The following is a 22,963-nucleotide window of genomic DNA, read 5'->3' as shown; positions in this document are numbered from 1 at the left end:
CCATTCAGCAGTGATGTCAGGAACCACTTCTCCAGACAAAAGGCAGTGTAAAAATGAACTCTCCTCCCCAAAAAGCTATTGAATCTAGGTCAATTTATGTCAAAACTGAGATTGATAGGTTTTTAATAGGGATATGGGGAAGAATTTTCCGGTTGGCGGGCAGGACCCACTCGCCGGTGCGTAAAATGACATGTGGTGACGTTGGGTGGGTGTCCTGACGTCACAGCGCGTTATTTAGATTTTCAGTTTGGCAGGCACACAGCCGAGTTAGCTGCGCGCCCACTGAACTGTCAAAGGCCTATTAAGATCTGTTAAAAAACTAATTAAAATAGTTAAATGAGCTGCCCGTCCAACCTTAAAGTTGATGGGCGGGTGAATAGGCCAGGTGGCCTTTGTGTTTTTCATGAAACCTCATCCAATGGGCGGGATGAGATTTCATGCAGTGTTTTAAAATTCAATAAAAATTATTTAAAAAATTCATTGACATGTCCCAGCTCATGTGACACCGTCATATGAGGGGACATGATTTAAAAGTCTTTTTCTTCCTTTTATTTAAATTTTAAAACCTTAAGTTGATCTCCCTTAATTGGCTCGCCCACGGAAAATGGTGGCACGGACCCGATCGGGGGTGCCAATTGTGTTCGCGCATGCTTCCACCTGCCCCCACACAACCCCGCCACCCCCAAACGGGGGGACCATTCAGCCCATGGAGTTGAACAGGGTGAATTGAGTTAAGATGCAGATTAACCATGATCTAAATAAATAGCAGAATAGGCTGGAAGGACTGAATGAACTATTCTTGCTCCTCCTGTGAAGATTGGTGTGTTTACTCATTTTTAAAATTTGCTTCTGGGAAAAGCTGACTTGAGCCTTGCAAACAGCCAAGTTTCTTAAACATGGTAGAATTTCTAGCCTAAATCTCAAAAGTTCACTGCAAATTTTGCTGCATGTAGGTTCAAATAAATATGACCCTGAATTCCAAATTCCATTGTCATTGATCTATTGAATGAGAAAATGACAAATAACATTTCTAATTCTTTTATTACAGGTAGAAATTGAATATGACTGTTTCAGGGCTGCAGTGGCTGAATATACTTATGTGACACTTACAACAATCCCTTACTACTGTGATGTCTTTATAAAACAGGTGCACCAAGTAGGAGGTAAAAATACATGTAGCTTCCTGAAGTATGTCATATCAACCTGTCCTTGATGTTGCATTAGGTTATTTCTGATGTGCTATATTGAGCTGAACCTTTCAAAGAGTGGCAATCACTGTTGAATCACCACTTCGTTCCCATTTACTTACCTTGCACTGGAGCACCACATTTCTGACTGCAACCTCCGCATCAGGCCACATGAGAAACATGGAGTGTACCTGCTCCTGGAGTCCTCCCTTCATTGTGGAGGAGTATCAGGAGAAACCAAGTCACACCCCTTTTGTATGGCACTAGCTGCTGTATATTATAACCTGAAATGTCCCAAGGCCACTTTGACAAGCTGCGGAGAAAAAGTTGTGTGTAAGGTAGGTGAGTGAGGGGGTAAGGTGGCGGGTAAGTGGGTGGAGTTAGTAGTGGGGTGGTTGGGGTTGGTTGGGAGGATGGTCGTGGGGGGTAGTTGTAGTTGAGTGGTCCAGTGGGGAGTCTGGTGTGGGGGGGGTGTGGGTGATGGTGTTCAGCAGTATAATTACCCAGGTGTTAGAAATGATTTTCATCCTTCTAACTTTTCCTGGGTAGCTATTCTGGTAAGTAAGCCATACAACTTCTCTGACTCTAATTCACAGTTTTGGAGGGTTCCAAATGCAGGGTTATTGCCCAGCCTAAGTTGAAATTTCCCAGACCAGTCCCCTGGAGTCCTTGCATTGGCACTTCCAAGGGGTCTTGAAAGGCGTTTTCCAATGTACCTCCAGGATATGACTATCCGGAGACCAGATGGCCTTTATCTTTTACCAGGGGAGTAAAAGCATGAATATGTGATGAAAATTCATGAACATTGTGTGCTACTTAAAATCATTTCCACTTTTGACTGAAACTTCCCTTTCACTGCGCAAATCTTAGATGAAATTTGGTAGAGGTGAACATTACCAATATGGAACTAGAATTACTGCCATCTTAAATGGACAGAAACTTCCAAGCATAACTTGTTGATAATTTAATGTGCAAATAATGATATTCAGGGGAAAAGCACACACATTATAATTGGTGCATATTAAACTTCCAAACTTCCATGTCTAGGAGGTCTATTTATCCATCCGGGGTGGGGTGGGGTGTGGTGGAGAGCGGAGTTAGAATTTTATGATTATTCTTTAATTCTTGTAGGAGTTTGGTATCATAGGAATTCAACTGGCCCTCTTTTTCTTTTTCAGATTGCACTAATAAAGAGGTTGGAAGAAATATTCCAACTTGCATAGGTACAGTAATACTCTAATAAATTATATGATTCATGTGATATGTATTTCAACCTCTGGTATTTCATCATTTTCTTTTTTTTTTATTCCTGAAATCTCTTTGTGTCATACATTGACCTATAGGGCAGGTGGGGTGCCTATTTCTTAGTCTCTGTAATGAAATATTAAAGGCTGGATCTTGCAACAGGTTTCAGGACCCTGACGTTGAGCCAGCAGTGAGACTGGCTCAGAATCTTTCAGGAGATAGCCTCCTAATTGGCTGCCTCCACATTCACTGTCCTATTAAGGACGGTAGGTGGGGTGTCTATGCTGCTAGCTCATGGGGCTGGTGGCGCATGAAAGGTGGGTGCTGCTGAGTCGGGTTGGGAACTGCGAGGGCACCTCAACATGAGGGCGCCTTCACTGGGCTGCACAGTAATGAAGAAATAAACAAAATCTAGACAAGTAAGTACATAAGGATGGAAGGGAAACCTCTTCACTGGGTCAGGGTCAGCTGTGATTGTGGTCCTTCTTGCTTGCATTCCATTAGGGAATGGAGACTGTGGCTCCGATGAACTCCTTACTCCACTGTGTTGGCAACCTCTGCATGCGGTGAGGGCTGAGCTCTGCCAGTGACAAAATGCCAATGAGGCTGCAAAATCACCGTAATTGGGGTGTTAAGCAATGTATTTGGCTGCCCACCTCTGTGGATTGGGCAGTCGATTCAATCCCCAGCCTTTCCCTGGGAAAATTCCAAGACAGTGGGAATGTATTGGGGAGCCATCCCGCTTCTGCCTCACCCATTTTCCTGTCTTCCCAACCTCCAAGCCTGCCATCACAGGGCCAGAAAAATTCAGCCCTCCAAAGTTGGTGGCCAGTCCTTTTGTTTTTTGTGTACTTCACCATGGAGAAGTTCTTTTTAATCCTTTTATTGTTATGTAGCCATCATGAATGAAGCTAGAATTTGTTGTTCACCCTAGTTGCCCTCGAAAGGTGAGCTGATCCCTCTCGAATACAACTGAGCAATTTGCCAGGCCATTTCAGGGGACAGTTAAAAGAGTCAGCCACATTGCTGTGGGTCTGCAGTCACATAGAGGCCAGAACGAGTAAGGATGGGGGATTTCCATCCCTGAAGGGTGTTAATGAATGAGATGGATTTTTTTTTAAACAACAATTGAGGGGTTTCATGGTAACTATTACTGAGACTAGCTTTTTAATTCCAGATTTATTTATTTATTTAATTGAATTTTAATTCCTCAGCCACCATCATGAGATTTGAAACTTGTATATCTTGGTCCTTAGAGGCCTTTGTATTACTAGTACTATAAATAAAACCACTATTCTATCTTACCCTTTGTAGTTGCTTTGTGCCTCACATGACTTAGATCAGGGACTTACACTGGGGATTTACAATTACTTCACAGAGTAAAGAATGAAATAGACAAGGATTGAGTTCTAACATGTTCACTGCCTTTTGTCGTGTATATTTTCATAAAGCACAATACAATATAAGAACTTGTTAATCTCTCAAGGCTGGCTGTCAATGTGTACGATTTATAATTAGCAAGTTGGATGTTGGTGTATAAGTTTTTTTGATATCTTTTAAAGAAACTAACTTTTTAACTATAGAGTTGTTGAAATGCTAAAGCTATTAGTTGACAGTTCAGTAGGTTTTAGAATTTGAATACTAAATAAATTACTATTGACTTTCTTACCATATTTCAGCTGGTAAATTAGACTATGTTATTCACAAAACACAGAAGATATTATCTGTTCAAGTTTCTGACTTCGTAGAAGATTACGCCTACAATGTGCGTTTGTGCCACAAATGGTTTATTTGTGAAGATTTGGGAATCAATGCATTGGTAAATAAGCACTCTTTTGTTTCAACATATATTTTTTGAAGGAAATGAAATTTATGCCCTAAAATTTCTGAGCGGTCTGCTCTGCTGGTTCAAGCTTAGCTGTGTGGAACCTCAACCCACCCTAGCCCCAGGCTGCATACCCTGTTCCACATTCCAACGGTGGGGTTGTTTCAAGGCAATGCCGTGCCCCACTGATAAGCCTTTATAAATTGGAGTGATGTGATGTGGTCCCCTGAAGCCTTATTGTTCAGTTCTTCATGTAGCTTTGATGCCACTAGACAAAATAATCGAGCCTCTCCAAGATCAATTACTTATAATAATAAAGGATCCTGCAGTAATCATCCATGAGTTTCATGGAAGCCGTTTAAGGGTGTAAAGGATGGAATTTTTCAGGGAAGCCCTGGTGCTTTCCCCAACATGCCCCTATTATGTGGAGGGAGAAGGCTGGCAATTTGCCCACTGGCTTTCTGAGAAAATGGAAAGGCCAGGAAAAACGGACCAGGACATACCCAGGTTCCACACCAAATTTCTGTCTCATCCCTAAATCAGTCTTCTTCAGAGTTAATAATTTTGGTGTTGCACATTTGATTCTTTACTCCCTAATGTAATTGGATATTTGTTGTCACCATGGGATTGCTAAAAGTATTTTCATTTTTTTTTACAGATTAAAGTCCAAGACTCTAAAGAGGTCACCTTGCCATACTCTCAGCTGTTGCCCTGTTTGTGTATTGAGGTAATAAATGCACGCTACCGTGGTGTGTTTGCATCATTCTGTTGAAGAAGTATGATCTATGTTAGAAGATATCTTTGTCCTTTGCATGTGAAAGGAGAAATGTTAATCTGTTCTGTAAGATATTAATGACTCACCATGTACTGAAACTATGAAGAATTTAAAGAAGTGGCCAAATGCATATTTGAATTTTTAAAAAAATCACAATATTTATTTTAAATTGTTCTTAATTTAATCTTGTGATGTAAAATTTTTGCAGCTGTTGGGGGGAGAAGGTGAGGCACTACTAATGTCAATGACTCATCATCCAGAGGCCCAGACTAATGTTCTGAGCACATTGGTTCAAATCACACCACGGCAGCTGGTGGAATTTAAATTCAATTAGTAAAATCTGGAATTGAAAGCTAGTCTCAGTAATGGTGATCATGAACCTATCATCAATTCTTATAAAAACCCATCTAGTTCACAAATGTGCTTTAGGGAAGGGAATCTTCTGTCCTTACCTGGTCTGGCCTACATGTGACTCCAGACCCACAGCAATGTGGTTGACTCTAATTAACCTCCCTCTGAAATGGCCTAGCAAGCCATTCAGTTTAAGGGCATTTAGGGATGGGCAACAAATGCTGGCCCTTGAAAGAACAAAAAACTTCAGTGTTCCTATAAAATCTGTAAATCTTCTTTTCGTATGATTATATTCTTCTAAGGTTCTCATTTTATTGCAGCCAAAACTTGTTTTCACTTGTAAACTATCCCATGTTCACTTTTCTAATGAGAACTCTGTATCTGTGTTTTGTTGTATTTCCAGGGCTGGTCAGTGCTGCCTGATGCCAGGAGGGTACAACTTTGCCCATTTAAAAACTGTAAGTCCAAAAGTTAATTAAAAATCAGTCTTGCATGCTTTCTAAGTGACTGAACTAAACACATCTGGGGTGAAATTAAACTTGGGCAGAGACATAAAACAAATGGAATTGCTTTTGCTCCTGAATACCAGGCAGTGAGTGTAACAGAAAACTGGTATGAACTTCCTTTTTTTTTTTACCTCCCTTCACCCCCATTTACTTGTACACATCTATTGTATTACTTTGTTGTAGGTTAATCTGGAGTTTTGAATTGTCACATTTACTTATTGATTTAATTTTGCCTGCTTAAATTATATTTCACGCAGCACTCTTTTTATCCATAGAATACAATGACTTAGGTTTTCTCGCCTTATCCCATTAGTTTTCTAGCGGTTAGATGGCATTAGAAATGTGCTTGGGGATGATCTCGAGCCTGTGTACACCTAGCTACCTCCATCCAAAAGGGCAGGCCTGGTAGCATAACATGAACTGGCCATCTATGGGAAGTAACATGTACGTCATATTTCATTAAGGGTATCCAGTTGCATTGCATGAATTTTGCCTACAGAGATTGCCTGTTCTGTCCATAGACACTCAGTGCTCAATGGCTGGTAGAAGTGAGGAAATGGGGAGCAAGAAATCAATGCACATCTCTGGCCTGTGTATTTGCTCAGCCTGGCACAGACCCAGAGAGTCATGGGAATGTTGGAGGATGAGTAAAACATTTTCAGAACTAAAATGTTTGCAACCCCAGGCCTGCCATGTAAAAACCCTGCTCTTTTTCTCTTCAGCAGGGCACCCTGGCTGGCCCGCCTGAAATATGATACCAACTCTGAGGTCAGGAGACTTGCTGGGGTCAGGGAAACATCTCTGTGGTGCAGCAAGTTCCATCCTACCAGGGTGTGCATCAGTCATAAGCGGATGCAGAAAGCCTAAGACAATGGGCTGCATTTTACATGCTCCTGCCGGCGTGTTTTTGGCTGGGGGAACACGCCACCACCTTTCCACCCACCCCTGATCTCACCCCCATAATACAGGGGGAGGGGCAGGCAGGTGCTGAAATTGTCAGCCCACCCAGCATATTTAAATGGAAATTCAAGGGTTAATTAGGCTTGTTACCGAACCAATTGACTCTGATAATACGTTCCCACACAACACGTTTGGCGTGGGCAGTCGGGCGGGAGTGGACAACCTGATTTTAAAAAAAATATACTCTTCAAAGAGCGGGAAGGAAGGAGGGTGTTTTTATCTTCAGGGGCTGCTCTTTGCCTATCAGGGTCAGCTCCCCTAAGATAGGACCCACTCCCTGCCCAAACCCTCACTGCCCAAGATCCTGGACTGACCTGTTTCTGGAGATCCATGGGCCACCTTCCTTCTCCTCTTGCAGTCCCTGCAGTGCCCACTAATGCGCTCATGGCGATGCTGGGACTAGTGAAGCTGCCAGCCAATCCAATTGGCCCACAGCTCCTGAGGGCAGGGCTTCCTCCCCCTTGAGGGACGAAACTCCCACTCGGTGCTTGTTTAGCCTGCCAGCAGCGCGTTATGGCTGTGGGGCGGGCTGGCATGGAGCGGGTCAGTTCCACACTGACTCTTTCTGGAGGGAGCAAGCCGTCTGCCCTCCTGTAATATTCAGCCCAATGTATCTGAACAATCAAATAATTTTGACTTAGAGTAAATTATCTCCTTGAAGAGATAATACCTCAAGGGCCTTAGGGATGTCTTGATAATTCCAACCCACATACCCACTTTCTCCTCATCCCTCAATGTCTTCCCTACTTAAAAAAACTCTTGTTTCTTTAGTCTGTTTATACTTTTATTCAATAGCCTTCCCTGGTAGTTTATGTCATAACTCTATTATCCTTTCAGTGAGAAAGAGCTGCTTGACTTCTCTTCTTACTCCCGCACAAACTGATGTGATTTAATGCCATGAAATATTATCATTGTAGTTTCTTGATGCTGAATCAGATTATAAAATAATTAAAATAGAGTGTGGCCTGAGTTTTGGGAAAATGAGCTAATCTTTAATTTTTTTTTGCAAAATATACTTTATTCCTAAAATATCTGAATGGACATTACAAAACATTTCTAAATTGCCATCACAAAAAGTGCAATCAGATTCAACTTTTACACATGGATCATGAGGTGCTTCAGTACAATCAATGAGCATTACAGTCATTTCAATATGGTCATTACAGACAGTCAGACAGTGCAGTGGTATTGCAGCACTCATACTGCATTCTGAGGTGCTTCAATACAATTATAATACAATTAGCATTCAGTGCATACATTCATTGTGAGCCGTACAGCCCAAGGGGGTCTATACAATTCCCAGCCCCTCAGTGCACTATGGTAGAAAGGTCTTAGGCAGTGACCACTAATCTTTAAGATTTCTGGTAATTCACTAATATACATCAAGGGTGGGAATTTACGGTCCCGCCGAGGTCAATGGACTTTTGAACAGCTCACCACATTTTACAGTTTTGTTCCTGCTGCGATGGGGCCATACAATTTGACCCCAAGTATCTCATTCTTCCTGTACTTTATTCCATGCAATGTACTCCTTTATGTATTACAATCATTTTGTGCAGAAAGCTCCCATTTAACATGAATATTCACCCACTCTATCAAACCCAATGTGATTCAGCACAACCAATCAAGCCAAAGTGAGCATGCTTTTCAGAGAACTGTTTCAATTTGTAATACAGAGATGGATTTTGGTGCAATCTGGAACTTTTACATCTAATATCTTGTTTTCTCGAATCACCAAAAGTTATTTTTCTAATGTGTAAAATGAAACAAATTCGTTTGTAGACTAACAATTACTCCTATTTAGCAAATCAATGGTCATCAGTTCAGCCATTTGAAAATTGGAGAGATGAGAATACAACGTAGTTACTTCCAGGAGCTGAATTTGAATCTAACCTATAGCCTTTTGATTAGTGTTGTTTTTCTCATACAGCTGTTAAAATATTTTTGACTGCTATTACGAAAATATTCTGGTAGATATATGAATCAGTATTACCAAAATGCTTTCAAATTTAACACTAGTTTAGGACTTTTAGAGAGGCCATTAAGGTAACAGGTTTCACAAGTGGAAGTACTTTGGTGCAGGGTGCAGTACTTTGCTTCGATGTGGTGTACTATAAAAAGAACTGCCTAGTTTGTGTCCACTCAAAATTTAGCATAATTCATGTCAATTTGTCAATTTCAACAAGAGGCCTTGGAAATTTTTGCTCAAGTATTAAGGTATTTGTTATGTTCTTTTCCTTTGTCTGTTATGTTAATGAAAGTATCAAGTTGGTTTAGGGATAGGTTGGTTGGTTGGGGGAGGGTGTGGGGAATGGAATCTTTCCACTTATTTCTACTGGTTTTGCACCCATATTCCATCATACCCTGGGTGAACCAGAGCAAAAGATCAGGACCTTAAAACTTTGGACATCCAAAACCACTTGTGCTTGTATTTTACTCTAGTTCAACACTCAATTCACAATAACCAGGTGCTGCCCACAAAACTGGCCATGGCCTAGGCCAAAATTGCATCTAAGATTCCATCAATTGTAATGCTCCAAAAAATGTTTGTTAAATTGCACCCATTTTCTTGGGTACACAGATGCTAATAAGCTCTTTTTAAGGATTTTTCTATATCAAAAGATATTTAATTTACTAAGGGCAGAATTTTCCATTCTGGAGACTAGGATTGGTGGTGGAAGTGAAAGTCTGCTGGAGAGCGAAGCAGCTGAACACATGAGATGTTGTGCTGTTCAGCTCATTAACCATGCAGCAGCGAGGAGCACGTTGAATCTTGTGGCAGGGCGGGCAGGAAGTAGCTCATCCCGCCGTCACCTCATAGGCGCCAATGTCTGGGTGCCATATTTGAACGGCACCCGGACAGCCATTCACTCCTCTACTCTGCTCCTTGACTCCTGACTCAGTCTTGTCCCTTCCCTGTGCTCAGCCTTGGCACAGTGTGTGTGACAGGCAGCTGATATCTCTGTGACATATGAACGGAAGATGAAAGCAGAATCTACAGGCCTGAAAGTCCAGGAAGAAGGTCTCCCTCACCAGGTGCACGCCATGTACACTTGTGAAACAGAACGTTCTAAATTCCTCCTAAATTTGGAGGGGGGAGCAAAATTCCGGTGTGTTGGGCTTTTAATGAGCATGCATGAGATGCAAATAGGGTCCTAACATAGATCAATGGAAGCCTCTATCCACCTTTAATGCGCCATGAAAGTAGGGAGAACAAGATTCCAAACTAACTTCCCAATGTCAGGAAACTGATTTTTGCCCCCCCACCTCCCGCCAAGACTTGCTTCCTCACCCACAGCAATTCCTGCATGGTGGGAGTGGAAAATGCCACCCTAACAACCCAACTAGTGCATACCAATTAAACTACCGATTCAGTTCAGTTTGAGTTTTTACAAGTAATTTTCAGTGAATTTAAATCAAGTTACTCACAGGCAGAGAACAAGACTCATTAAAAATGGTTACTTTTTGCTGATTATTACATGTTCAGCTGCATTAATATAACAACTTTTTGTGCCTATTGTAACACTTTAGTTGCAAATATTCTTCAAGCCAGTTTCTCATATCTAACTTCAGATACAGCTGAACTCTGGAATGGCATAACATATGATCATGTAACACAGGAGTTGGCATGGGAACTGGCCTGCCCTGTGGAGGTTGGTGTAAACCTCTGCTGGATGACTGGGAGCAATGACCATTGCATTGATCTACAAGACTCCTTCTACAAAGTACAACAAAAAGTAAGTACAGGTATTTAGCATTTAATGCAAAGCCAACAATGATAACATGACAAGTCCAGAGCAATACTTTTCTAGAATTTAGGCTGAGAGAAAATGTAATAGATACTTTCAATGAGAGTGACAAGATCAATAGTATTATTTTGCTGGTTTATGAGTCAGTGACCAGGGGGCATGATTTTACGGATAACAAAGGAAAAGCTATTAAAAGCTTTTTAAAAGCAAGTAAATGAATATTTTAAAAAATAATTAAGGGTTGAGAAAAGGGCAGAGGAATTTAATTCAGCATTTGGCTATTTCAAAGTGCAATGAATAAATCAGTAATTTGCACAGTACATCTTGAAACAAGAAAACAATTTTTTTATATATTGCTAATACTGAGAATGTAACTGTCCTTTTAAGAATAAAACTATGCAGCCACAAATTGACCTTCAACATGATAAATGCTTTCTAATTTGAACCATTTCCAATTTATAAGTGTTTAATGTATGGTGTAGCTACTTCAGGAAATGCTTTCCACTTTAGAAATCAGGATGATGGAATGACATTTTTCATTCAACAACTTTTTTTTTCATATTCAGTTATTTCCATTTTCTGGTAGGTTATAAGATTTTAATAGTTCTCCCAACAGAAACCTGGCCAATCGTGTTCCCAGCAAATTGGAAAACTGAAAATGTAATGCCAATTCTGAAGATTATAGGAAACTAAACACAGCAGCAAATAGATGCAGCTCAAATTCCTACAGGGCAGTTTCCAAAGTTTGAAAGAGTGACTCACAGGCCCATAACAATGGAACTCTATCTATATATTAATGCTTTGAAATAATCAGATGGATTTTGCAGAGAAACGATTGTGGAAGTCAAAATAAAAGCAAAAAACTGCGGATGCTGGAAATCCAAAACAGAAACAAAAATACCTGGAAAAACTCAGCTGGTCTGACAGCATCTGCGGAGAGGAATACAGTTCATGTTTTGAGTCCAAATGACTCTCATTCTCGGATGCTGTTAGACCTGCTGAGTTTTTCCAGGTATTTTTGTTTTTGATTGTGGAAGTCAGCCTTGATGAGCAAAGGTCAAACTACAGCCCAGTTGTAAAACATTGTACCTTGAATAGCAAATTTCTTGGTTTAATTTGATTTTCCTGCTTTGTATTTGCAATGACTTTAAAAAAAATAATTTTACATGAGCAATAATATAATATACAGCTACACATACCATCACATAAACTGCCTCAATCTTTCAGCAGGTGGAATGATTTAATCTGCAGTGAGATGAGGCTGAATATAAATTGTTACTCAGTTTTATATTACAGCCAATAAGTGAACACACAGAGCAATAAATACATCAAATCTACTTACAATTTTGCCTTGAGCCCTCTTCATAAATAAGAAACCACACCACCCTGTCCTCATTAGTGGGCTGAAATATTTGCATTTGTTCAGTCCCAGCATGAAATCAGATCTAAGATCTGCAGTCCTGCCACATCCAGTCGTAAATGTCATTGGTCAATTAGACAACTCGGCGAAGAAGGAGGCTCCACAAATATCCCCATCCTCAATGATGGGGGAGCCCAGCACATCAGTGCAAAAGGTAAGGCTGAAGCATTTGCAACAATCTTCAGCCAGAAGCCCCGAGTGGATGATCCATCTAGGCCTCTTCCAGAGGTCCCTAGCATTACCACAGATGCCAGTCTTCAGCCAATTCGATTCACCCCATGTGATATCAAAAAACGGCTGAAGTCACTAGATACTGTAAAGGCTATGGTCCCGGACAATATTCTGGCAATAGTACTGAAGACATGTGTTGCAGAACTTGCTGCACCCCTAGCCAAGCTGTTCTAGTATGGCTACAACACTGGCATCTACCTGGCAATGTGGAAAATTGCCCTGGTATATCCTGTACACACAAAGCAGGAAAAATCCAGCTTGGCCAATTACTGCTCCATCAGTCTACTCTCGATCATCAATAAAGTGATGGAATGGGTCAACATCAGTGCTAGCAAGCAGCACTTTCTTAACAATAACCTGCTCACTGATGCCCAGACTGGGTTTCGCCAGGGCCACTCAACTCCTGACCTTTTATTACAGCCTTGGTTCAAACATGGACAAAAGAGCTAAACTCCAGAGATGAGGTGAGAGTGACTGCCCTTAACATCAAGGAAGCATTTGACTGAGTGTGGCATCAAGGGGCCCTAGCAAAATTGGAGTCAATGGGAATCAGGGAGAAAATTCTCCACTGGTTGGAGTCATACCGAGCACAAAAGATGATGGTTGTGGTTGTTGGAAGTCAGTCATCTTAATCCCTAGACATCACTGCAGGAGGTTCCTCAGGGTAGTGTCCAAGGCCCAACCATTCAATTGCTTCATCAATGACCTTCCCTCCATCTTAAGGTCAGAAATGGGGATGTTCACTGATGATTGCACAATGTTCAGCACCATCATTGACTCCTCAGATACTGAAGCAGACCATTTCCAAATGCAGTAGGACCTGGACAATATCCAGGCTTGGGCTGACTAGTGGGAAGTAACATTCATGTCACACAAGTGCCAGGCAGTGACCATCTCTAACAAGAGAGAATCTAAACATCATCCCTTGAAGTTCAATGGCATTACAATCACTGAATCCCCCACTACCAACATCCTGGGGGTTACCATTGACCAGAAGCTGATCAGGACCAGCCATATAAGTACTGTGGCTACAAGAGCAGGCCTGAGGCTAGGGATCCTCTCCTGAATCAACTCCTGAATTCTCAAAGCGTGTCCACCATCTACAAGGCACAAATCAGGAGTGTGATGGAATATTCTCCACTTGCCTGGATGAGTGCAGCTCCAACAACACTCAAGAAGCTTGACACCATCCAGGACAAAGCAGCCCACTTGATCGGCACCCCATGCACAAACATTCACTCCTTCCACCACCGATGCACAGTAGCAGCAGTGTATATCATCTACAAGATGCACTGCAGGAACTCACCAAGGCTCCTTAGACAGCACCTTCCAAACCCATGACTACTACCATCTGGAAGGACAAGGGCAGCAGACATGTGGGAACACCATCACCTGGAAGTTCCTCTCCAAGCCACTCACCATCCTGACTTGGAAATATATCGCCATTCCTTCACTGTCGCTGGTCAAAATCCTGGAACTCTTTCCCCAACAGCACTGTGGGAGTTTTTACATCACATGGACTACAGCAGTTGAAGAAGGCAGCTTACCGCCACCTTCTCAAGAGTATTAGTGATGGGTAATAAATGCTGGCCTAGCCAGTAATGCCCACATTCCACAAATGAATTAAAAATAGGTCAGCCTGGAGCTGGGAAAATTGCTGTGGAGGTGGGAAGAGGCCCTTAAGTGGTCATTAATTGGTCATTAAGGATCTCAGGTAGAGGCAGAGCAGGAAGGTCAACCATGGGCCCTTCTGCCCTGAATTTGCTTCCAATGGAGGCAAGAAGGCTTTGGGTATTGGTCCCAATATCAACCCACCAGATTTTCAAACTCGCCCACCTCCTTCCTCTCCCCGGGCGAGGGCAGAAGATTCCACCCATTTCTAAGGTACATAACCTGGGCCTTATTTGTAAAAGATTTCATCAATTGATCTAAAATATTTAAGTCTCTGTTCATTTGTTTCCAGTGTCCACAAAAAATTGGGGTGAGGCGTGTATCTCAAGCTTTGACCCGCTCCCTATTCCAGGGGATTTCTGTTGAACTGCACCTAATACTGGCCTTTTCTCTGAAGTTCTACTCTTACCAACCAGTTCATGCTGTGTGCTCCATTTCATTTGAACCACAATGTGGAACCCTGATATGAATTTAAAAGGCGAGAGCAGTTTAAAAGTTCATAGGTCCAAAACATTGCAGGGCCTATTAAGTGTTGACAGTAGGAATCTTTTCTTCATATAAACAGTGATTCATACATGGAATTAATTCCTGGATAGGGTGAAGCTGAAGTCCCTGGCATTGTCAATTTTTTTTAGACACAATTAGGGTAATTAAGGGTTACTCTAGATGAATGCACTAAAATGAGCTGTATGGCATTCCTCACCTATAATTATCTGGAGGCAAACTTTATATGCATATAGTTTTGTTTTAAAACACTCAAGTTAATTTTTGTCTGGAAATAATATTGGCTATTTCAATTACTTTGTTGTATAGGTCAGGTATTCACGTGTAGATCCACATCCAAGGCTCTGTGTAAAGGTAAAGCATTTTCCATTCCTTCATCGTTAACTAGAAACTAAAGAATTCTCTTTATGTTGCAAAAGCCCACCTGAGCCTGGTATTGTCTGCCACACACATTCCAGCTATGGACAGCATTCATGAGCAGTAATCCTGGCTGAAGGTTTTTATTTCTTATCCAACCTACAGTTGCTAAGGTGAATTGTGGTACTCTCATTGTTACTGAATTGTTGAAATCAGATTATTTGAGTGCAGGTGGGATCAGAGCTCGGATCTTTTGATATGTGTGGCTGAATTAAATGCTAAGTTTTCTAGCAGAGCATTCTTTATGTTTTCTGAACAACCAAATGTGCAGAGTTGGAAGTATAATGGCAAATACAGAAACTTCTTTTTGGAATGGGATAAGTGTTGTTCTTTTAAATATGATTTAAGGGAATCTGCCCTGTTCATGTGTACTTTATGAAGCTGTCTATCCTTCTGCATGCAAGTGTAAAGTATGAATATTTTGCAGACTTTTAACATTTTAAACGCAAAGTATTTTTGTACTCCTCATCCTAACCTGAATGTATTACATTTTAAACTTGCTTTACAGTTTACCACAGATGAGGGTTTTTGGGTCAGATGTCCTTTTGCTTCTGGATATATACCAGGTAAATTTTAAGAAATAAACGTACTCTCCATGTGGTTTGGCACTGAGCCACACAGGTCGTGTAATGTCTCAGGTTTAATCTCTGGTCTGTTCTGAGTTAGCTGACCTCAGTCAAGGCAGAGGCTGCAACACTACAACTGAGTTAGACAGCTGTGGTTTACACTCTGTGTCGCATGTGGCTTTATGTGCTCGTGTGAAAATCTCTGTGCACTAGTTTAACATAGTCAGCAATGCATTTAAGGAACCTAAAGTGAATCTATTAACCAGTGAGTGACTGGAGGAAATTAAATCTCATGATTGCTTTCTGGGGGTCTTGTGGAAAAGTGTGTGCATGTGGACAGTTAGTTAAGGACCATATTGGGCTCGGCTGTGATACTCTCCAAGCTGGATAGTTTCTTGACATTTGCTTAGAGATGGAACCATTGACCCTCTATTAACAATAAAAATATTGAAAATAAAGTTTCAAAAGTTGTCAAAATGCTGACCTGATTCCTGAGTTTTTCTTAAAGTTTTGAATAGAGAGGTTTAAAAAAAAAATCAATTTTTATATTGGCTGGGCAGGACCGGAAATTTCCGCTGGTCTATCAAATTTTCCATTCTGCCCACAACGATTCCTGCCACAGACGGGGCTGGAAAATCCCGGCCACTCTATTATAATGAAGTTTAAAAGGGTGGGGACATCTTGGAGATGCGTTAGTAAATTAGAAATCTGGAAAGGACAAGTTTTTCTTTATAGCTCCCAAGGCAAGGGAGGCTGCCCAGAATAAACCAAAATCTGGCATGCTCTGATTTGACTTAAAGAGCAGCCAACAAAAAGAAAAATACCTGAGGCACACCTGTTCAAAAAGGTATTGTTTACGTTCATTCATACATTAAATGACTGGAGGTGTGCAAACATGTTCAGGTGAGATAATGATAGGATGGTGCAAAAATATACCTTGTTACATCTCCCATGCTTCAACCAGCAATTTGAAGACATTCCAGAGCGTTATGTCTGAGGATTTTATCCCTTTCATAAAAAGAACCCAAAACCTAAAGCTTGGGAATCTGCTCATTCTATGCTATGAGGACTGTTTTAGGGTTAACTGATTGTTGCCATCCGGTTTTCTTTTGTTTTAATAGAATTGCTTTTTTCCCCCCCATCTGAGTCAAATGCCCTGCTAAAGAACTGTTGGCTGAAATTCCCTTACGGTTTTCAACTTATGTAGTTGAACTGGAGCACCTATTTGGCTAGAAGCTGCTGAAAGTGTCAGCAGACTGTCACAACTCACCAGGGATAGTGCGGCGTAATATCAAGCCTGACCCCAAGTCACAACAAACGTGAAAAAGGTTGATCAAACCACCAGATTGCCCCAATTCTACCTAACCGTTTAATTTAGGTTAACAGAATACGAGCATCAGGTTTGTAAGCTTAATAAGTAAACTTAACTGTTTATTGAACAGACTGTCATTAACCAGTGGCAAAAGAGAGAAATATGAACTGCTAATTTCTAACACCATAATTTAAACTCTACCCCCTTCTTAAAACCCTAGACACACACATACAAGACACATAAAACACACAAAAACATGGATTTTAAGGGTGGGATAAAACAGTTCAATAGCTCCAATTCCAGAGTACAGGATTTGCTGGGTTGATTTTGATCGACATTTTCCAAATTCCTTTCAGTTCTTGTGAGGTGACATGAGGTGGTCTTCCAGCACTTTCAGTATTTAGTTGACTGGTTGAACAACTTGCCTTTCAATACCTTGTACATTGATTTTCCCCTTTGCCTCATGACAGGGGTTTTCAGAGAGAGAGTATGTTATAGAGAAAAGAGGAGGAAAATAAAACCGCTAGCTATTATTGTGGAATTACTAGAATCTTCCACACATAGGAGAAAGAGGTTTTAGGTCTTGTTCCATTCAGGCTAGGAGCTATTCAGCTGCACTGCTCTTCACACAAATCCTGGTCAGGAGCCAATTAAAATGCTGTTGACAGGCAGCTCCTTTGGTCCAGGACTCCTTTCCGGCACCATCCTGCCTTTCATGGCACACTCTGTTCCAGGACGGAAACTAGTCTCTAGTGGACATATCTTTTAAACTGCTGCCATTGTAATTTTAAAATCCACATTCCAACAGAAAATAAAATGTTAGGTTCTTTACAACAGTCCAACAGAAATAAAAAGACATGTTCTTTACAAGACCTACCGTGAAATAAATACACTGCTAGACACAAAAGTCTTATGCATAAGACAGCAAACTCCATGGGAAGAATTTTCCAGTCGGCAGGCGGGGGCAGGGCCCACTTGCCGACGTATAAAATGACGTGCGGTGACATCCTGATGTCACTATGCATCATTTAGATTGTCAGTTCGGCAGGCTCGCAGCCGTGTCGTCTGCACACCCGCCAAACTGTCAAAGACTTATTAAGGCCATTAAGAAAGTAATTAAAATTGTTAAGAATGCTGTCCATCCAACCCTAAGGTTGGTGGGCAGGCAAAGAACCCAGGCGGCCTTCGCATTTTTCATGAAACCTCATCCATAGGCGGGATGAGGTTTCATGAAGGGTTTATTAATTAAATTAAACTTTTTGAAAAAATTAATGGACATGTCCCAGCTCATGTGACATGAGGGGACATGTCCTTAAAATCTTTCTTCCTTTATTAAATTATTCAAAACGTAAACTAATCTCCCTGAGGCAGCTCTATGCCTCAGGGAGACTTCTGCGATTCTTCATGCACATGCACGAAAGAGTGCAGGTCCTGACTCAGGGAAATCCCCGCCCACCCGCACAGGGAGTGCTTAGCGCTTTCGGGTGTGTGTCATGCTGGGTGGGCCTTAATTGGCCAGCCCACATAAAATGGGGGCGCCAATCAGGTTCGCGCCAGCCCCACACAACGCCCCCCCCCCCCACCCCCCCAGCAAAGGGGCGGGGGGGGGGGGAGGGGTGGAGTTCAGCCCCATGTATGGTATGTGTAAATGGAATAGATCTCGACTTTACATGGCAGTACAAAAAGGGTGATAGCGAGGTAACACCCTGTTTAACATGGCTCCCATTTTAAATTTCCATTGATTTCAATGGACAAGATGTATAACGGGTTGTTAATTTATTATCACTTGTTTTACACTGTCCCGCAAATGTCTTCAGAATTACATTTTGCATCAGATCCAGAGGTTTAAGATTCCTGATCATGGATGAGATGTGCGCTGCCTCAAAGCTATGAGTGTACGATTTTCAGAACAGACACCTAATCACAGTTGTCACAGTTAATAACTGTATTTATTTATAGTTTGGAACATGAGTACTGATGGGCAGTTGGAGAAGCTGCAGCTTACGTTCATGACTCAGGATAAGGCTGAATTCAAGATGGCTCTGTGCAACAGAACTGCACCCCACAAGTGTGAACCACTAAAGGAGCTATATGTTACGGCAAATACAGTGAGTTCATGTTGAGTTGTTGATTAGACCACAGGTTAGTCCATGCAGCTAATGGCACCATAAATGTTAATATATTGCAGTTTTTGCAATATTTTTGCCCCAGACTTGGGAATGCTTGTCAATGTTCAGATATATTAAATATCTACAAAAGACAGTCTTTCCCAATGAAATTAAACTTAAATTTGACTTAAACTTTTAACATTTGCTTTTTGCATCACACAATTAAATTATTTACTTTTTAGTTTGTTATTCTGGTACATATTCATAATAGAGTTAACCTTCAAAACTAATCTCGTTCTGCATTTAAAATGAACATGATATGGAAAGAAAAATCACATTGCCTTTGGTCCTCCTGCCATATAATTTGAATACTGTTTTTTAAAGTTCAACTAAAAAGGTTTGCAATCGCTTGAAAATTGCTCATTGATTTATATTTTAGATTCTGTGTCAAAGTAATATGTTAAAATGTTTTGATGTGTTACAGATTGGGGCCCATTCTAGGGTTTTTAACTTGTCTTATGAAGAATGTGGCAGCAATTTTTGTGTGCAGGTAGGTGAATGCTATCTCCTAAGCAAAGATAAATTAATCTATCTTTCCTCTAAATTTTCACGTCCCATTCTGAAGCTAGAAACTCATTGTGATTAAATTTGACGAGCGATTGTGGTCCTTTTTGATATCTTATTCCTATATCAGACAAACCAGGCTTGGGAAGGGGATACAATTTGACCTTGGGCTTAGCGTTGTAGTGCATGCCCTGTCTTCATCAGAATACATCCAGCAGGGGTTTGCTCGAAAGCAATTCAGAGCAGAAAGCCTGGATCATTTGGTTCCTTCTCTAACCAGGGATGATTAAGCTGTTTTAGCCCTTCACTCACTGCTAGTTGCTTGAGGTCAGCCAACTAATTTCTGGCCATAGACTGAGGCCCATGAGCTTCTAGTCAGTACATTTGTCCATTGTGCTGTCAGGGTTTCATTGATTTTTTAAAAAAGATGCACTAATTAACAATTGATAACACAAATCTAAATAATTTGCCTTAACAGGGATGGCGAACGGATATAGAATACTCTGCTCGGATTCAGTTCTGCAACATAATGTGCAGTAAGTAGCTGATTTATCTTCTCTGGAAACACATCTCCAATGCTGCTAAGATCCACAGTATTCTGCTTTTCAATTTCTGCTAAGAAATCTGTTTGAAATAACTTGATACAATGTGGAGTTCATACTATTAGGGTGCTGCACTGTTAAAGGCACAATCTTTTGCAAGGGGTGTTAAAGTGAGGCCCCATTTCCTCTCAGATGGACATCAAAGATTATGTGGTACCATTTGTGAAGAGAAGGGGAGTTCTCCCTCATGTCCTGGTCAATATTTATCCCTCAATCAACATCACTAAAAGCAGTTTATCTGGTCATTAGTGCTTTGCCATGTGGGAGAGCATGCTATTTGTAAATTGGCTGCTGAGTTTCCTTTGTTATAACAATGATTACATTTTGAAAGTACTTCATTGGATGCAAGTTGTTCTGGGATGTCCTGAAGTTGTGAAAGGCGGTGGATAAATGAAAGTTCTTTCTAGTAATTGGGACTGTGGAAGTTATGAGGCTGAATTATTTATGTGATATTAAGTAAAGATGGAATAACATTTCACCTGATATGATCCACATAATAGTTGTGGACAATTACTTAGGAGTGTATTAATAATGACACCAATCTCAAGTGGAAATAAATAATTACCTTTTACTTTAATCTGTGCAACAAGATGTAAGGCAGATTGATCTGTTGGCTCAGGTTATGGCCAAGTTTGAAGAGAAAAGCTATTGGAGTTGCATGGTGGCACTGTGATTAGTCCACTGGTGCTTCAAGTGAGGGGACACGGTACTCCATTGTGTTGAATTTCTGATCTTACCTGTTCTGGGCAGAGTTGCACTGATCAGAGGACTAGACAGCTGAGTCTTTGCCAACACTGATCGCAAGTGTTTGGGATGGATAAACGTCTGATCCAAAGTGCTCATCAAACCCCAGCATTTGGAGATTCAGGTTTTTTGACTTACCCTCCTCCCATGGTCAAGAATGTATGCTGAATAGCCTGAATGAGGAAAAATCAGAAATAAAGTCCGTGTGTGTCAACATAGGAAGCAAAACACACATTTAACTTCAATAAGAAAACAAACAGTTGAAAGATTTGCTCTGAGTAGTAACACTGTCATTATAATTACAATATTTCGTTTTGTCATGACGTTGAATTTATTCTTGGTATGTGGAAAATGCACTTATTGTCTACTCTTACTTGCTCTGAGGATGTTTTATACCAGGTAGGGTGGGACTGGAGTCAAATATGGACCAAAGGAGTTGGGATCTGCAGGGTTCTGAGTCTGGAGGACAACAGTGAACTAATTAGGAGTTTACAATGGTCCAGCAACTTTCATGGTTATTTTATTGGTGACTGCCCACAAATTCCCAGTTGCACAATTTGCTATGATTGGGTTTGAACTCCTAACATCCTAGTGGCTAAGTCCAGTACCATAATTAATAGGCTGTCATAACTGTGATAGTATAAAATAGTGACCGTGGCAGTTTCTTACCATAGCTTCAGAGGAGTGCCAGAAGCTAAGCCGGGACCTGGGTGTGCTTGGTCCTGGCTTTCTGTGATGATTTTGTAGGGTTGGAACCTTGGACTACTCTTATAAGGTTATTGACCTCTGAAAATCTGGCCATGGTGGGTGTTGGTTTCATGGGGACTCTGGAGCTCCCTGGACCAGAACTCTTTCTGGCCTCTGCTGTTGCGGCAAGGTAGAAGTGAGGAGATCCATGTGCACCCATAGCCTGCTGAAGGCATTCAGATCACAGAAATCTCTTCCATCCCATGGAGCTATTGTTGAGCCAGTAATCATGGATCAGGCAAACTCAAATAGACATTTAGCTCAGCCAAGGTAGAATTTTGGCACAGATGTGAAGGTTTCTTCTGGTCACGTATCTGGTAGCAACAATGTATACATACTGAGAAAATATGCTCAGGTGTCTATATATGATAATGAGAGTGTAAACATAGGCCCAGATTTTTGCCACAATGGAGGGGATCCCCATTGTGGCAAAAATAGTGGGAATGACTGAAAATCCTAAATCCTACCCCTGAACACATCAATTCCCATTTTCTTGGGGGCAGGGTGCATTTCACACATGTGCAATTTACAGAAGCAGCTGATCATTTAAATCATCAGTTGCCTTCACTGAAATGGGATTTTGATGAGCCAGGAGTGTGAAACCTGAAATGTGCAGATTGGACCAGGTAAGAGCAGGTCTGAACTTTGTGGATTCATTTGGATAGCCAGGGTATATCTTTGGGAGAGGTAAGGTACCTCTTATTCCTGGGCACCTTTGGGGCAAGTTAGGTGCCCTTTGGAACTGTAAAAGTAGGCATCATTGAAAGTGCGTAAACTCAATACTGTCAAGTTCATTGGAACTGTCAGCAGACCTGTTAAAGTCAACTGTCCAAACTGTCAGAAGCCCCCATAAAAGAGAACTGTCAAGCTGTCAATGCAACTAAAAATCCTGCTCTGAAAAAATTCTTTGGCGTGTTTTAAAAATGTTTGCTATTTCACTCTGGCATAAGGCTGAATGCTTTCATTATTGGATTAGTGTTGCATGACTGATTCACAACCATCCATTATCATAGTAGGGTGCCTGCCATTTCACAGTTTGATTGATAGCTACAAGTTATAGATTTTTTGGGATTATGAATTCTAATGCATGTTGATAAAAGGGATTGTGCACTGAATGAAATGTTTGTTGTTATAAGGCATTATGTAGTTGAAGGAAAGTACATGTAGGAAATTTTTTTTAATGAATTGCAATGTTTTGTTCAAAATAGTGGTCTGCAACAAATACTTAGAGCTTTATATTATAGAACTTTGTTCTATCTCATCTCTCATGGGTCCTGAGGTCTGCCCATGGTGGACACTAGGTGAGTTGGCAGGTGAGGTATAAGGGCAATGGATAGTGGGTGGGTTGGCCTAAATTGGCATAGGGGCTATAGAGGGCACTGGGGATGAGTGGCATGGATGGGGCATAGGGAGTGTGTGGGGGGACAAGGGGGAGGGCTGGAGGGATGTTTCATGTTTCAATCTTTTATTTTTAAACTT

The 22,963-nt window shown here is 41.2% G+C and overlaps 1 protein-coding gene across 3 annotated transcripts in view; it reads left to right on the top strand.

The window, feature by feature from the left end:
* Positions 1–22,963, top strand: part of LOC121285457 (putative interleukin-17 receptor E-like) — a 43,097-nt gene that overhangs the window by 15,138 nt on the left and 4,996 nt on the right. For 2 of the 3 annotated variants that reach the window (XM_041201893.1, XM_041201894.1), the window contains 11 exons: positions 1,049–1,163; positions 2,366–2,410; positions 4,112–4,251; positions 4,916–4,984; positions 5,787–5,841; positions 10,423–10,586; positions 14,734–14,778; positions 15,350–15,407; positions 18,679–18,827; positions 19,312–19,377; positions 19,870–19,927. In XM_041201893.1, the coding sequence (XP_041057827.1) occupies positions 1,049–1,163; positions 2,366–2,410; positions 4,112–4,251; positions 4,916–4,984; positions 5,787–5,841; positions 10,423–10,586; positions 14,734–14,778; positions 15,350–15,407; positions 18,679–18,827; positions 19,312–19,377; positions 19,870–19,927 (964 nt within the window). The remainder of the gene's footprint in view (positions 1–1,048; positions 1,164–2,365; positions 2,411–4,111; positions 4,252–4,915; positions 4,985–5,786; positions 5,842–10,422; positions 10,587–14,733; positions 14,779–15,349; positions 15,408–18,678; positions 18,828–19,311; positions 19,378–19,869; positions 19,928–22,963) is intronic. The other variant, XM_041201895.1, reaches the window with a different exon arrangement.

Source organism: Carcharodon carcharias, chromosome 13 (genome assembly GCF_017639515.1).
Source record: "Carcharodon carcharias isolate sCarCar2 chromosome 13, sCarCar2.pri, whole genome shotgun sequence".
In the NCBI taxonomy this organism is placed as follows: domain Eukaryota; kingdom Metazoa; phylum Chordata; class Chondrichthyes; order Lamniformes; family Lamnidae; genus Carcharodon; species Carcharodon carcharias.
The sequence above is the reverse complement of the archived record's forward strand: the minus strand, read 5'-3'. Positions and strand labels throughout refer to the sequence as shown.